An 18,019-nucleotide genomic window follows, 5' to 3' on the forward strand; every position below is an offset into this window, starting at 1 on the left:
TCTAAATTCGTTTTCGCTACCTATGCCACGTGACTTCAGTTTGCAAATCAAACTACTTGATAACGCATTATAGATAATTTATCAGAATGGCAGATTTATGCAACACGCTGCCTGATTGGACGAGAGTGTCAATTTCTTTCACCCTGTTGATTGTGCTACGCTGAGTGAAATGTAGACAAAGCGTTTATCCTAAACGACGCTGTTCACAGTTTTTAAGCTAACTTTGGCTCAGTATATTAAGCAAGAATATTGATATATCTCAAAATGATAAGTAAGTTTAATAAATATGATAAAAAACTGTTCAAATACCAACATATATCAAATTAAAGAAAGAGCTGAATACGGTCTGCGTATCACATGAATAAGGGTGTGATAAGAGTCTTTTATGTAGAGAAGTGCTTTTTAAAAGATTTTCCTTGTTACAATTGTCGTCTGTATATGAAAAGGTTTCTTGCTTTTGTGACTTATTCAGATTGCATATTAAAATGAGTACTTGTTTGCTTTGATATATTTGTTATAAATTATTTAACTGATTTATTATATATGAATATTTTTCTTTAGTATGGTATGCAAATATTGAACTCAGTTGAAATCTGTTTCATTATATATATGCTATATAATGACTGAATCTAATTACACTGAAGTGAAGGTACGCTGCATACAGTTTATCTATGTGATATGACTACAGTCAAACTTTGCTTATGAAACAGAAATATTGAAATAATTACAATTGTGTGTTTTGCTTGACCTTCACTTTTTTATAGGTGTGACGTCATTGTCCAAAGACTATGCATTTGTTAAAGCGAGATCAGTTGGCCTATTTTAGAAATAAATAAAAATAATAAATAAAAAAATCCTTTAATTGATTTTTTCTCATGTATTCTAATCAAACTTAATTTCCAGCATCTTTATTAGGCCCGCAGCCAACTTTGTTCAGCTGGGACATTTGACCTCTTTTAGAGGCTGCTAGAGCTAAAACTAGAAATGCCTTTATACAGCGTCTCATGAACAGCTTGGTGAATCTTTGTCATACTTGGTTTGGAGCATCATTATAAGGTCCTCTTCTAAATTTATTTATATAGGAACTTGGGTCCTATTTGGGACCACTATAGCTAAAAGTAGATATGCCTTTCTTCGCATTAACCACTAAAATGTAATGGATTTTTATCAAACTCGATGTGTAACAATATCGTAAGGTCTCCTGCTATTTTGTTACAAATGGGGATAGGGACCAATTTAGCTAAATATATAAACACTTTTAATGACCTCTTCCCATGAACCGCTTCATGAATCTTCATCAAATTACTGCTGTAATTATTCGTCTAAGGATAAACGAAACAAAATTGCAACCCTACGAAACCTTTGCGAAAAAATAAAAGAGAACCATTTAAATTGTTAAAGTGCGGTGTTTAGTTTTACATTTGAAAAATGTTAGATGAAAGATGAATGTTAGATGAAAAATTCATAAACTTCTTTCCTTATTACGATTCGCCGACCATCATTTTTAAAGATATTTCTTGTTAACTCTTAATGTAACAGCATAAATTATGAACATGTATATGTAAGGTTTAAAAATCTGTTTAAACATCGTGAATACTTTTCCAAGTAAAATCATGGCTAGATTGTTTGTCAGTTCGACTGATACAAAGGTTAATTTCATGCAGTCACGTGCAAAACGTACTCACTAATTACACAGATGAAGAAATGCTCGGTAGAATTTTGGCACCCGGTCGCTTAATAGATACTTTTGTCGAATATTTTACCTGTCGGGACTACATTAATGTGGTCGCTAGTCGTTTAACAAAAAGTCGTTTAATGGAATGAATTTGTGTACTGAAAACGTTCGGGAGGGATTTTGACCGGTCGTTTAATTAAAAAATTGCTTAATAGAGGTGGTCGCAAGTACGATGTCGACTGTATAATGCTGTGTCATCTCATTTTGTCGTGATTCTAAAAGAAAGTTGGAATTGTGTATCCCGGAAGTAAACATGTAAGCTAGCAGACAATTATTGATTTTTGACACAGTTGTCATGGCAAAGGTGTTAAAGTACAAAGTATACAGGTACATGTAGTTTTAACGCTGATTATGATCAAATTAGATAACATCCGCGGACTTGTTTTGGTTTTTTTTAACCCCCGAAAATTCCGGAGCCAAGGGCCTACCGCGGTATATCGAGTAGCGTTATAACGGGTTTCGAGTGTACTAGTTTTTCCAGGAATCTTCAAAATTTAAATCAGCTCAAAGCTTTTGGCACAGTATCTCTAAAATAAATTAGTGTAAGCTAGTAAAATATTTCAAATCATGTATATGCTATTTTTTATGAAGTAAAAATACATTATGTGTGTTTCCAGTTGGGTTGAGGCAATGGAGAGTGTACCAGGATTGTTACCAAAGGGTCTGTCATACCTTCTTTACAAGGAGACCAATACAGAGGTCCTGACCTGTTTGCTTGACTGGATGCTGGAAGGTCTCGATGAATCTAAGGCCATGGCGCAGCCAGAGTCGGCATACAAGGTCCGTCATCTCAAGATGGGATTCAAACTTGCTGGAGCCTTGTGTTCATGTGATTCTAATGTTACCATACAATGTTTGGTAAGAACTTTTATTTTAGTAAAGGAGCTTTTTGGTGAAGGTCATAACTTTTGAGAAAACAGGGAATGAAAATTGCTTAATATAATATGATATGTAGAGGCATTTCATTTAGGTGATAGAAGCATAATTAAATAGTTGGCTATAAATCTCTTTTTATACGTCCGAAGGGCGTCATGTTATGACGCTGATGTCCGTCTGTCTGTCCGTCTGTCCGTTAGCAATTTCGTGTCCGCTCTGTAACTCTTGAACCCCTTGAAGGATTTCAAGGAAACTTGACACAAATGTTCACCACACTGAGATGACGTGCAGAGCGCATATTTTGGATGTCTTGCTTCAAGGTCAAGGTCACACTTAGGAGTCAAAGGTCATATCAGTTTGTTTTGTGTCCGCTCTGTAACTCTTGAACCCCTTGAAGGATTTCAAAGAAACTTGACACAAATGTTCAACACACCAAGACAACATGCAGAGCACATGTTCCGGACGACTCGCTTCAAGGTCAAGGTCACACTTAGGGGTCAAAAGTCGTATCAGTTTGTTTCGTGTCCGCTCTGTAACTCTTGAACTGCTGGAAGGATTTCAAAGAAACTTGGCAGAAATGTTCACCGCACTGAGACGATGTGCAGAGTGCATGTTCCGGATGACTTGCTTCAAGGTCAAGGTCACACATAAGGGTCAAATGTCATATATGACTTTGCTTTGTGTATATTGCTCTGCATTGCAGTGCTCTTGTTTTTAATTGGCAGATCTCTTTTTTGTTCACTTACAATATTTTTTTTTAATTACTTCCCTTTTATGTTACTATAAATGGCTTATTTTGAAACTTTTTTATTATTGGCCGTAGGGAAAAACCGAGACCACTTTTCTGTGGTACATCATGGATGGTACCTCTAATTTTTAGGTGTATTTTTACATACCTGTACCTGATAAGGATTTTTTTTGTGGACTTTGAATATTTTTTTGTGGACTTAGATTTGTTTTTTGAAGTTTTCCTTTTATTGTTCCACTCCTTTGGGCTACAACAGTCAAGTTCTTTAAATTTTGCTCCCATCCTAGCAGGGCTTCGGAAATTTTGATAACTCAATCGGTCCTAAACGAAAATCCTGACATCGGCGCTACCCCACCCACTGCATTCCCAATAGGAGAGATCGCCGTGACGTCACGCGTTAACATCTGTTTATCTGGTGGTTGGCAAAACAAATGATTTTAACACCGTTTGCGTATTGAATCAGAATTTTTAATTTTTAATAACTTTTTTGCTCATTTATGGATTTTCAAAATTCAAAAAGATTTGAAATACTAACAATCTTCATATTTTTGTATCCAAGTATCTTTTTTCAATGAATAAACGTTTTAAATGACATATAATTTTAAAAGCGGCGTAGTGATTTTCACAACCTTTAGAAAAACAGTGTAAGTTAAGCGTTCATAATTAATCCATTTTATTTCGAAATAACAATTAAAAGTAATCAATAAATTGCTTGTTTTATAAACCTTTCCATTGATCAAAAAATTATTTATGTAATTTGTGTTTTAAGAAAGTTTAGACCGTTAGAAAAACATCACTGTTTACAAAAAACATGGACGGTCGGCTTCTGCCCACCCGATCACTGTCTTATCAGTTCTAAAAATAGAATTTGTATGCAAACACGATCTCTCCTATATTACATATTTTGTAAAACGTGATAGAGTAAAGATATAATCATGTCATGCATTAAAACTGAGTTACCGGTCACCGCGTGTTTCCATACAATGAAGACAGTTATTCAGTGTTATGTGTGATTGTTACTTTGTTTAAATTTCGATTTTTTTTCGAGAAAATACTTGTAAGGATAAAATTACCGAGGCATTGACACCGTGTGCGTAACTAGTCTAAAAGCCAACGCACGTGACCGGTACCGTATACACGACAGATACTTTGTGATGTTTCCTCATTCTTTGGCGGAATTCTATAAAATACAATTATATGACACATATTCTCTGCTAAACGGTCTCGGTATTTTAAGAATACTCTGCCACGGACCGAATGTGTACGTTATATGAACGCTGAGATCTAATTTCCCGCATGTATAGTACCAAAAGGTCACGCGTGTTGGCCACGGATATTTCATTTCACTTATGTTGTACCCTAATAAGCAGCTACATTTTAAAAGTTATATGTTCTCTTCTGATGTAAACAAAATTTCATTTTGAAACGTTTTCTAAAAGACCGATTTGATAAACAGCACCACTCCGATTTTCTTTATCATTCGTGTTTGCCAGTCCATTTTTTTTTCTTTTTCTTTTTTGCACCGTCGGGTTGCAAAGACGATTTTCTGCACTTGTTTCAACTGGAGCCCCAACAAATGAATCTTGTAATTTTTTCAAATCAAGTAATTATAAAAAATATTTTGATTGGTTTTCCGTGTGATGTCTCATTAAATCAAAGACCTATAATGTACAATTATAGCTCTTTGATTAAATGCAGTGACCATTTGTTTTTTACCATGATGAAACATAGCCTTTTGAAATAAACCATCCATCGGATTTTAAATAAAGAAGTGGATCCCAGTCGAAATGATTTGGATCCAGTCAGACATATTTGGAAACCAGTCAAAAATGTTTAATACATTGCAGTCGGCTGTCTGCAAACATTAAAGGATGTGCCGCGCTAGTACTGATTGCGTCACATGCTAATTACGGACCGATTATCAAAGTGACAGTCAGACTGTTTGACACGTTTATTGATTATCTGAGGGTGCGACCAACAATTTCCTGCTTGGCTGTAGATGGTGTATTGAGATATCAGACAGAAATTTATACTTTTCTCCATTTTTACGGGACCGATTTTTTTTTGTTTTTTCACTTTATGAATCGGTCTGAAAAGTAAAAAATCGGTCCAAAACCGACAAACCGGCAAATTTCCGAAGCCCTGCATCCTAGGATGTAATCCTTCGGGCGTATATTGCCCCGCTTGGCGGAGCTCTTGTTTGTAACTGTGTGTATTTGACCAAGAATCTACTACCAGTGTAACATGTTAATGATTTTATGCTTACATGTCTTCAGAATTCTGTTGAAGTGTTATTAGGCACACTATACAATCCAGACATCTAAATTTTACATAATTAATAAAATTTGTGATGGTAAACTTTGAAATACATTGTAATTTTGTGTGTTTCTTTCAGAGTCGAAATGTGCAAGAGAAGTTGCTGGACACATTTCAGTCTCAGTATATGTCTTTCTCTTTGAAACTACAGATCATTTCAGCTTTAGATCTAACCATTAGGCTACAGGTAAGAAAACATTATGAGAAATATTTTGAAAGTATTAATTTTCATGTGGAACCAATTTTCGTGGTTGAGTCAGTCCGCCAAATTTAATCCCAACAAATAATAAAATTGGCTTTTATTTTACGTTCAAAAGTTAAAATCCACACATTCATATCCCCAATGAAATAATCATTTTGACCCAAGCCATAAAATTTTGTACCCACAAAATTGAATTATTACACAATATTTGGATACTGGTACTGTATAGACTACCTATTTTATTCTGATATGCTAAATGATATCTTAACCTTTACCCTGCTATATTTCTAAAATGGACTGGTCCATTATTCAATTTGAGCAGAACCACTAATTATTATACCCCTACCAAACATGTTTGTGGGGGAGCTATATAGGAGTCAGTTTTGTCCCGTCCTGTCGCATCCCGAATTCTATATCTGAGTTATTACTAAATGGATTTGATTCAAACTTAAAATAGATGTTCCACCATATCACCCACATCATGTGACACAAGGTGCATAACTCTGACACCAATTTTTCATGAATTATGCCCCCTTTTACTTAGAATTTAAGGTTAATTTTGACGCATTTTCACTATATCTCGGTTATTACTAAATGGATTTGATTCAAACTTAAAATAGATGTTCCACCTTATCACCCAAATCATGTGACACAAGGTGCATAACTCTGACACCAATCTTTTATGAATTTTGCCCCCTTTTACTTAGAATTTAAGGTTAATTTTGATGCATTTTCACTGTATCTCAGTTATTACGAAATGCATTTAATTCAGACTTGAAGTAGTTGTTCCACATCATCACCTACTTCGTATGACACAAGGTGCATAACTCTTGCACCAATATTTCCTGAATTATGCCCCCTTTTTGCTTAGAATTATACTTACGTAGTGTTTTGATACACTTTATCTGTACCTCTCTTGTTATTTGATATTTTTTAACACAGACTCAAGCTATTGTGCAGTGTTCATCCAACATTGGAGTCATTAATTTCAAATGTAACCTTTTTCAAACAATACTTTTGGTGGGGGTATGAATCACATTTGGTGAATGCTCTAGTTCAAAGGGGTGTTCACTAAAATTTACTGACTGAATAGCGAACAGTGCAGACCATGATCAGCCTGCATGGATGTTATAATGTTATGATTATGGTCTGCACTGGTCGCAAAGGCAAAATCACTTGCAGGCTAAAGGTTAAAGGGCCATTTTTCCAAAATTTAACCAACAGATGCTGTATCTTTGTTTACAATATCAACAAGTGAGATCTGTGTATAGCCATAATTTACAGACACACATTCCTCAAACAGCTAAATATTTGTTACAAAAATGTCTAAACTGTAGCAGTGAAAAAAAAATTCTGATGTCTATAGTAAAATCATGCACTATTTACATTTTAATGTGTTTTTCTTTGCTCAGCTGTGCCTTCAGCACTGGGAAGACTATCTGTGAGCATATATCTGTTGGAGAAAAATATCACCTTCAATATAATGACCAAAAAAAAAACTAACCGGAAGCAAAATATGAAATGCTTGAGCTTGGATTACTTTTCCACCAGGGCTAACTCTATCAGTTTATCTGGTCCCCAGATATTTTACTTACATTTTCCATGTTTTGATCTCTCAAATCCTTAGATAACACGAGAATTTTTTCCATCTAATGACTTCAAGCATTCTTTGTTTTACTGTAGTCCTTACAAAAAACTGAAGCTACATTGAGTATGATGTTAACTGTATTGTTTGTAGGATGGTGTCCAGTGGTATCTTGGTGTTCATAAGCTACAGGCAGTGAAACGGGAACCAGGGAGTGAGGCTGGATTCAGTAGCTACCAGAGAACTGTGAAGTTTCTGCTACACAAACAGGTTGTCAGGGTGATTGTTGCCTTGACAGCACTTATCAAGAAAGTACATCTGTTTGAAGTGATGAGTAAACTTAATTTTCAGCTGGAAAGGTTTGTTTCTTTTATAATTTTTATCATATTTTTGTGAGCAACGTAGAACAGCTGTAATATAGCCTGCTTTGTGAACTGTACAATCTTTATAATGTATCCTAGTATAACCAGTAGTTAAGGCTGTTTAGTTTCAAATTACAAATGAATGCAAGATTTACAAATGCTGTAGATATAATTTTTGTTCAAATCATTATATATATATACTACATACTCTCATCTTTTAGCTGGCTCCTTAATCTTAAAGTTTTAGTAAATATATTTCCCAAATATAAGTCCTTACTTAATGATGCTTAGATTTTTCTACCAAATTCATCTGAAATTTTCAGATTAGTGGATTCAATTCCAACAGCGGCAACAAAGTCATCAACAGAGGACAGCCAGCTGGAGGTGGAGATGGAGCAGATACCGTCACAGCTGAGTGAATCTGATATTGAAGCCATTACAACATGTGTCGATGAAATCACTAAAGTCTACACACTAGCTCCAACACTTATAGTAAGTACATATAAACTTTCAGAACAGCAATGACTATACTTAATTCAGAACTCAGTTATAAAAAATAGGTTTTATCTGCTGTGTCCTATGAAGAGCTTTCAGGCCCCTGGAATTGGTATCACTGTCCATCATTTGAGCCGCGCCATGAGAAAACCAACATAGTGGCTTTGCGACCAACATGGATCCAGACCAGCCTGCGCATCTGCGCAGTCTGGTCAGGATCCATGCTGTTCGCTTTCATAACCAATTGCTATTAGAGAAACTGTTAGCGAACAGCATGGATCCTGACCAGACTGCACGGATGCGCAGGCTGGTCTGGATCCATGCTGGTCGCAAAGCCACTATGTTGGTTTTCCCATGGCGCGGCTCATTTGTTTGTCTTTGCTTCATTTACCTGCCTGTATAATACAGATGGAGTCATATTTTAATGCTGGACATAGAGAAAATGCTAAGAAGAGTCAAAAAGTGGTCTCAGTGTACAAGTGGTTTCTGTTCACAACTGGAATTGAATTAGTTGATACTAATTGATTTTATCTCGATTGTGATGAAAGCTTGAAGCTTATTTGAAGCACTCTGGAATCTGTTCCCTGGAAAAGCCAGGACTGGTGTCATATGAGAAGGCGTGGTCATGTCCCTGGCTTGGACCCACAACTTCCCGGATGAGTAGCACACTCCAACTACTAGATCACCCTGCCCTGTAGATGAATTGCAGATTATAAAATTGGACATGAATCTTGTGGTTTGGAGTCAGATGATCTCTTTTTACACGGATTTAATAGTACAATGAATTATTAAAACATCATACAAAATTGTTTTGAAACATTTTAAAAAGAAGATTCTTCATTTATCTGTATTGAGATTTGACGATGATGAAGGTATCTGTATTTACAGGCTCAGCCAGGTCGTACACTGCCTGGTAAGAAGATGGTCGAGGTGAAGCCCTGCCCAGATGATCCTTATCCTGTCTTCTATCATATAGCAAATGCATGGTAGGTCTCAGTTATCCTTTTTCTATCATATAGCAAACATATGTTAGGTCTTAGTTGTTGTGTCTTCTCTAAATAGCAAATGCAAGGTAATTCTCAGTAACCTTGTTTTCTGTCACAGAGCAAATGCATCCTATGCATGGTAAGTGCCAGTTATCCTTGGTCATGTTACAAATGCATGATAAGTTTCAGTTATTTTGTCATTTTCAAGTTTTACCTTCTCATGAGCTGATGAGTTTAATGTTTCAATGCTTGTGAATAAAAATAAACATCAAAAACAAAAGGTACTGATATGTCTAAAGGAGAAGATATGTGACACTATTGTAGTTTTCCATTTCTTAGCTCCCCTGAACCAAAGGTTTAGGGTGAACTATTAGTATGGGTTGACAGTCCGGCATCTGTTGTCCACAGTTTTACTTAAGTATCTTGTCCTCTGAACCACTGGCCAGAATCACACCAAACATGGTCTGAAGTAGCCTGGCAAGGTCCTGTCTCAAATGTATTCAAATAGTTCCACTTGACCCCTTTAAGGGGCCGCTAGAGCAAAAAATAGAAAAATCTTAACAACTTTTTCTCATGAACTACTTGATGGATCTTCATCAGACTTGGGTTGTAACATCATTATAAGGTCCTCTCCCAATTTTATTCAGATGGGGGCACTTGGCCATTGTTAGGGGCTACTAGAGCTAAAATTAGAAACATCTTTTAACTACTTCACATGAACCGCTTGATTAATCTTCATCAAAGTTGGTCTGCAGCATCATTTTGAGGTCCTCTCCCAAACTTGATTAATATTGTGACATTGACCCCTTTAAGGGGCTTCAAGAATTAATGGTATTAATGATATAAAAATAACTTTATATGACTTGTTCTTATCAACCGCTTCATGGATCTTCATCAAACTTGGTCTGTAACACCATTAGAAGGTCCTCTCCCAAATTTATCCAAATGGGGGCTCTTTGTTACTACAAGGGGCCACAAGAGCTAAAAATAAAAGAAAAGAAAAATGACTTCTTCTCCTGAACGGCTTGAAGGGTCAAACTTGGTCTGTAGCAATATTGTAAGTTTGTCTCCGAAATTTGTTCAAATGGTTGCACTTGGAAGCCACTAATTTATACTAAACACAGTTGTTACCATTCATTCAAGGTCAAACAGTCAATCAGGTAAGCAACTATGGGTCACTGTGGCCCTCTTGTCTTAATTGACCAAAGATAGGTCACCAGATTACTGTAGACTCACTCCTAGATACCATATCAGAAAAAGGGATTCACAGAGTATTTACTGAATATTTTAACTTCAGCCACCTGTTGGAATCATTGTTTGTGATTGTATCGTCTCCTGCCACATCGTGTGTTCCGACATTGTTTGGTTCTGTTAGAAACTTGCTGCAGAAACTGATAGAGCACCAGCATGGACTTCTCTATCTGGGGAGCAAAGCTGAAGTGATGAACAAAATTATACAGGCTCTTATACAGATTTCTGTAAGTACTATACAGCTGTTGATTGGGGGTGGGGTTAGAGTTTAGTGTTCAGTTTTTTATATTTGATAATATGGATAATGCTAATAGTTTCCAGCTCGACTGTAGATACTATGCATGATATAATTTTAACTTCATTGGGACTTATGAAAAACATTGATACCAATGGATTACTTATTAAAGATCTATTTTTAATACCATTTTTAGCTCATCTGATTTTTTGAAAAAAAATGATGAGTTATTGTCATCACTTGAGCGGTTGTCGGCGTCGGCGTCGGCGTCTGCGTCGGCGTTGCCTGGTTAAGTTTTATGTTTAGGTCAGCTTTTCTCCTAAACTATCAAAGCTATTGCTTTGAAACTTGGAATACTTGTTCACCATCATAAGCTGACCCTGTATTGCAAGAAACATAACTCCATCTTGCTTTTTGCAAGATTTATGGCCCCTTTTGTACTTAGAAAATATCAGATTTCTTGGTTAAGTTTTATGTTTAGGTCAACTTTTCTCCTAAACTATCAAAGCTTTTGCTTTGAAACTTGGAATACTTGTTCACCATCATAAGCAGACCCTGTACATCAAGAAACATAACTCCATCTTGCTTTTTGCAAGAATTATTGCCCCTTTTGGACTTAGAAAATCAGTTTTCTTGGTTAAGTTTTATGTTTAAGTCAGCTTTTATCCTAAACTATCAAAGCTATTCCTTTAAAACTTGCAACACTTGTTGACCATCATAAGCTGACCCTGTACAACAAGAAACATAACTCCATCCTGATTTTTGCAAGATTTATGGCCCCTTTTGGACTTAGAAAATATCAGATTTCTTGGTTAAGTTTTATGTTTAGGTCAACTTTTTCTCTTAAACTATCAAAGCTATTGCTTTAAAACTTGCAACTCTTGTTCACCATCATAAGCTGACCCTGTACAGCAAGCAACATAACTCCATCCTGCTTTTTGCAATAATTATTGCCCCTTTTGGACTTAGAAAAATCATTTTCTTGGTTGAATATTATGTTTAAGTCAACTTTTCTTATAAACTATCAAAGCTATTGCTTTAAAACTTGCAACAGTTTTTCACCATCATAAGTGGACACTGTACATCAAGAAGCATAACTCTATCCTGCTTTTTGCAAGAGTGATGGCCCTTTTTAGACTTAGAAAATCATGGGTAGGACAATATTTCTATTATACAAAAAAAATCAGATGAGCGTCAGCACCCGCAAGGCGGTGCTCTTGTTCATATTTTATTATTAGAAAAATGATGTAAACCTATAAAGTTCTTACCAGAAATATCCGCCTTGGCTGAATATATAAACTAACTGTCTATGGAGAGGTGCAGTCACAACAAAAGATAATCTAGTGACAGTTGATTGATAGAAAATTTCCAATTTTTACCTGAAAAATATTGAGAGTCGGTATGAAACTTCGGATAAAGTTTTACATGCTGGATCATATCTTAGTAACCATTGCATATGTTGGATTGAAACTTCACACAAGGTTTCCCAGTCATCATATACTGAAATAACCAAGTTGCATAACTCTCAGTTGAATATTATACAAATGATTGCCCTTTATAAGAAGATTTGGTTCCTTGCAACTAACTGTCAAATTATAGTTCAATAAAAACTTTTTGTACATGAATTGAAACTTCACACAATTAGAATGACTGAAAGAACCAGGTAAATAACTCTTGGTTGAATCTAATTCAAATTATGGCCCTTTTTTACATAGAAAATATGGATAGACATAGAAAATATGGTTTTGTGTGAATGTATCAGTAACGACTACTAACATTAGAATGAAACTTCACTCTAAATTTCATTCTCATTCAACATTCATTCATAAGCAAGTTAGGTAACTCTTGGTTGAAATTCAAATTATGACTTTGATTTGAATTTGAAAATTTTGTATTAGATTCAAACTTGTTATTATTCCCAGTCGATGAAATCGTGAGGGGGCATTGTCTGTCCGTTCGTCCGTGTATCCGTCTGCAACCATTTCTCAGTAACTAGCAGGTACAATTTCATAAAACTTGAAATAAGCATGAACCAACATACTGCGATGATGCACGTCAAGTTTTTTTTTGGATTTGTCAATTTTCCTTAAGAGTTATTGCCCTTGATTTAATGAAAATTCCACATCCGGAGCCATATGTAGGAAGTGGTTGGGAATATTTAAATAAAACTTCATGCACATGTTCACCGCTATGAGGTTATGTCGCCCGGCAAGTTTCAGGCAGATTGCCCAAGTAACACCAGAGTTATTGCCCTTTAATTGTTTAAAAATCCACAGATTTGTATATAACAAACCAACCAATTGGTAGAATTTCATTAAACTGCTTTCATTCTTTTCCCTAAATATTTTTTATAAGCATGTGAAGTTTTGTACCAACACCTGGGCACCCCCTTATAAAATAACAGTGTTACGTAAGTCTTGCCACATTCTGAAATATGGGCATAATATATAAGTATTTTAGGTAGATTTCCCACTGAGAATGTAAGTGACTTCACTGCAGTGTAAGTGACTTGAAGGAATTGGTGGTTTAATGTTGCAGTGTTTGATGTAAGCAGTCTTTAGATATAAGTTAAAGTAGATTGTCCAAGTTGCCTACTTGTAATGAACATAACCAACAAGTAGGGATGGTGTCACTGTATTCAGAGATGATGTGTTTACCTGACTTCTATAGGGGCATAACTTTCTTTGAGGAATAAAAAGATTTCTGATGTATGTGGTTTGGTAATAAAAGTAAAAGGGGAATTGTGACAACTAATGAGAGGAATAATGTTGTTGACAACTTCAGTGTCGGATTGTAGCTTGTTTTCCTGACATAGGTTGCTTGCCAACACTGCAGTGACAAATGATGATGGGACTCATGTTGTGGGTCACTTCTATTTAGGATCATAGCATGTGTTCATAACAGGGTTTGCTTCCAAATATATACATTACATGCTGCAGGTGGAAATTTAGGTGGTGCTAGTAGCTCTCCCTATGACTGGCATTAAATCTTTCTTTTCTCAAAGTTATTAAGTGAGTGTAACCTTAAGTAAGTGTAAGTTTTGGTGCAGCTATTGAAGAAACAACTATACATGCAATTAAAAGATTTCTATTTATGATATTTGTTAAGGATTTCAATCGAGATGAGGTATCCGAGGAGAATGTGGCCCAGCAGCTTGGAGTTGAGTTAATCTACTACTTGCAGGCTATTACCCTGGTTGACAAACTCTTAGAATATCATAAAACAACAGGTATGTACTGGTACTTGCACAATTTATTACTTTGTTATTTCAGAGAGAAAAATGTTTATTTTTGTTTTCTAATCGAGTTTGTAATATTCTTTGATCATTCACTAAATAGCTTGCATTCTAAAGAGAGGTAAGAAAGTTTGATTAATCTTTAGCCTGCTGGCGAAAAGTGATTCTGCCTTGCTACCAGTGCAGACCAAGATCAGACTGCACATCCATGGGGGATGGCCACTTTCAGACTTCACTACAGAAATATCATGCAATATATTTAGAAGATACATTGTATTTGTTTTGTTTTACATTGTTTTTGTGTTTGTAAGTAATGTTTTTTAATTTTCAAAAGTTTGAAATTTTCTTAGTCTGTGTGCAGAATAAGTTGTTTTTTTTTCTGCAGTGTGAAAATCCTAAGTTAACCAAATTTCTACAGCAATGATATGTCAACATACCTGCATCTAGTGCATCTAATATTATGACTGCAACCTCTGCTTGTCTTTCTTTCCTAGTTGTTCTCATGCTGGTATATATTTTCTGGCAAAACAAACATTCCTTCCATATTTTTAATATAATCTATCTTTTTTTTTTTCAATATTATTTAGAATAACAAAATAGTCATCAGCAAAGCAAGTTTTATGGTTTATTTGTTGCTACATGATATGATTTAATCATTAAGTGCAGTTTCCTATGACACATTTCTGTTTTGCAGAGAAGAGTATGTCTGAAGATCAGGAACCAATCTCAAACCTACACATGCTGTATACAATGACCCTTGCCCCGCTAGGTCATACTGCCGTAGTACAAGTCCTGACCTACAGCAACAACATCAAGGCATTCATACCTTTTGTTAAACTTACAGGTATGTTTTTTAATTGTTTTTTTTTTTCAGGATTGTTTTAGAAGTAACTGGCACAGCTTGGATGAAGTATGTACCAGGATAGCATAGTTAAATAGTAATGCCTCGGTAGCCCACTTCGGGCACGGGAGGTCATGGGTTTGATCCCCGGCCGCGCCAAAGACATAAAATATGGTACTAGTAGCTTCCTCGCTTGGCGCTCAGCATTAAGAGGATAGTGCTAGGACTTGTCAGCCCGGTGTCAGTATAATGTGACTGGGTATGTTATCATGTCACATGTCTATGGCATGATATTCCAGTGAGGCAGCACTATAAAGTTGGTCATTGTGCTCGCTGATACAAGTAGACAACGTCATTTATATGACTGAAAAATTGTTGAAAAAGACCTTAAACCCAAACATACAGACACACATACAGTAAAAATAAATAGATATGACCTTTAGCATGTAACTGATGATAGTTTTTAGGCCTTTTTTCAAGAAACATTTCTTCCACATCCTTCAGAGTTTTCTGTGCTCTCCGGAAGTGATACATTAGCATGGATTTATACATCTCATAGACTACAAGAAAAAATCAGGTTATTTAATTAAAGCTCTTCACAACTTTCATCTTCTTAATTTAAATTTTGCACGTGAATTTTGTCTGTGTTATTGTTAAAATGGTAATAAATAGAAGTCTGCAAAATTGGATTTTTCAGATTATTTTATATACATGTAAAGAAAATCCTGTATATACATATATATGAAATGTGAACTCCTTAAATGTTAAAATAAATCATAATTCCCAACAGAGTAAAGCAGAGAAAGTTATTTTATTCAGGTGATGATAGAGATGATGCCAGGCTGAGGAAGTCTGTGTGTGCCGGATACACAGCAGAGTTACTAAACATGGTCGTTCACCACTCTGATAATATCGAATTCCTGAAAAAACATAGTGAAGAATTGCTGGCTTTGGGAGAATCAGGTATTATACAATATTACGCTGTTACAAACTGAACTTGCACGTGAAATCAGCTGGTTGAAATAACATTTTTTTAATGCTCAGAATTCTGTACTGGAATGACTGTAATAGATGTTAAGAATTATCAAAAAGGTCAACCTCTCTCCCCTCCGTGTACCTGGATACCTGGAACAACATTTCATTACTGAGGAGGTGCTGTAGATATTGTACACATAATGTGGTACGATACATTGGTTTTGGCTAGCCTTGGTATCTGTATGGGCAAAGAGTGTTTGTGTTAGATCCAAAGGTTGCAAATTTTATCCCTAATCCATGTTCTTTGTAATGGTTTGACAAGACATAATGTGTGTGCACCGCTTGTGTGTACCATAGGAAAGCTGTCTGTTATGAAATTTAAAGGCATAGGTAAATTGACTGACCTACATGTATGTACATTTTGAAAAAAATGATAAAAAATAGTATTAAACATAAGAAAACAAATAATAAATTTATGAAATTTGATTACAGAGTTCAGTAGTAAGCTGTCAAGGCTGAAGGAATGGCTAAATCCACTGAAATCATTCACGTCATACAGTCACGATAGTCTACCTGTGATTATAGAGCAGCTGAAGACTTACGTAGATGATGTAATGAAGTTACCCAGGGGACTTATCACAGTTCTCAGAGTCCTGAAACATCTGTCAATTGCACCTGTTAATGAATATCCAGAAGGTTAGTGATACAAAATGCAGTTTATACAAAATACATTTTCAGATACTACAGTATTACCAGAATTTTTGTCGAGCCCTATTGCAGAACTTTTGCATGCATGGAGCAATCTTCTTTATATTTGGCATGAATGTTAACCTCAGTGAGACAGAGTGTCATGGGCAAACCCCAGGTTCCTATCTCAAAGGTTAAGGTCACGGTTGAGTCCGATGGTCATGTCAGATCTTGACAGGTTGCAGCTCGACAAGTTGCCCGCGGGCATCTAGTTTTTAATTGCTGTTTATTTTAAATTGTTTGTTACTGGTTTTGCTTTGTTTAGCTATATTATAGTCTGTAGTACGTGCTTGTTTCCTATACAGATAGTAGTTAATGGTTGTTATGTTTTGGAGAGTGTTGTACTGTACTCTGATATCAGGGAAAATTAATGGTAGCAACTATTTTGTAAATACTGGTGGATGAATTTTTGATGCACATTGATAAGTGAAATACTTTTGAGAACACAATGTTTGATCCAGCTAAATAATGAGTCTGTGCGACATAGAAATAATTGTAGAATATTGTTTTTCAGATAAGAATGAGGAGATGAAATATAAGTATGTACTTGTGGAATTGTTCAGTGCTGATTGCTGTCCTATGTTTGTTGCTTTCCTCCAGGTCAGTATTTACAGTTGTTACACTGATATAAAGCTGTCACATCTTTTATGCCTCCTTCGAGGAAGAGAGGGTATATTATTTTATTCAAAGTCGCTTGATCATTTGGTCAGTAGAATATATCAGATCAATAACTGCTTGGGCCTACAGATGTCAAAGTTCATAGGATGGTTGCCTATTGTCTGTAGATGACCTCTATTGTGTTGATGGCTAAATTGAATAACTGTTGCCAACTACCTTCAAACTTAATATGATTACCTGCAGGACCTCTTTCTTTCAGAAAATTTCTTTGAAGTTTTTCAGTTTTCCCATAAAATCAGCATCAGGTTTTTCATTCCCCTTTGCTTAAATAACAAGCAATTTTCCCCAGATTACAGGTTTTGGCCTATTTCACATTTAGTGAAAAAAACCTTGTGTTGCGAGTTGAGGACTTGCACCTTTTTTTATACAGATTAGATGATATAGCTTAATAGTTGATACATTATGTTTCAGAAATTAAGTGACCTGATGTTACGACCGTGGCAGCAAGGTATTCCGAGAAGCAGTGAAATGTTGTCCTTGTACCTGTATACCATCAGACCATGTCTGGAGATGCTTAAAGCTATTACACAGTATCTAATCATGGCTAGGGGAACTGAGGTAACATACCAAATATTTAATCAATTTTCTCTTAGAATGTTAGTGAGTTTTTCTCTATAACTGATTAGTACAAATTCTAAAAATGCATATTAATTTGTGCCTGTTTACATATTATATGTGTACACATGTATACAATAGCAATGTTATAGCTGTACTTAATTCAGGGGTGATAAGATTTTGTATTATTCCAGAAG

General features: G+C 35.6%; 1 protein-coding gene across 3 annotated transcripts in view; it reads left to right on the plus strand.

Annotated features, from left to right (window-relative positions):
* Positions 1–18,019, plus strand: part of LOC123549593 (protein virilizer homolog) — a 59,530-nt gene that overhangs the window by 26,252 nt on the left and 15,259 nt on the right. For all 3 annotated transcript variants that reach the window (XM_053545175.1, XM_053545177.1, XM_053545176.1), the window contains 12 exons: positions 2,353–2,593; positions 5,755–5,862; positions 7,616–7,821; positions 8,148–8,316; positions 9,208–9,305; positions 10,603–10,783; positions 13,900–14,020; positions 14,721–14,870; positions 15,687–15,830; positions 16,335–16,538; positions 17,104–17,189; positions 17,679–17,825. In XM_053545175.1, the coding sequence (XP_053401150.1) occupies positions 2,353–2,593; positions 5,755–5,862; positions 7,616–7,821; positions 8,148–8,316; positions 9,208–9,305; positions 10,603–10,783; positions 13,900–14,020; positions 14,721–14,870; positions 15,687–15,830; positions 16,335–16,538; positions 17,104–17,189; positions 17,679–17,825 (1,855 nt within the window). The remainder of the gene's footprint in view (positions 1–2,352; positions 2,594–5,754; positions 5,863–7,615; positions 7,822–8,147; positions 8,317–9,207; positions 9,306–10,602; positions 10,784–13,899; positions 14,021–14,720; positions 14,871–15,686; positions 15,831–16,334; positions 16,539–17,103; positions 17,190–17,678; positions 17,826–18,019) is intronic.

This window comes from Mercenaria mercenaria, chromosome 6, assembly GCF_021730395.1.
Source record: "Mercenaria mercenaria strain notata chromosome 6, MADL_Memer_1, whole genome shotgun sequence".
NCBI lineage: Eukaryota > Metazoa > Mollusca > Bivalvia > Venerida > Veneridae > Mercenaria > Mercenaria mercenaria.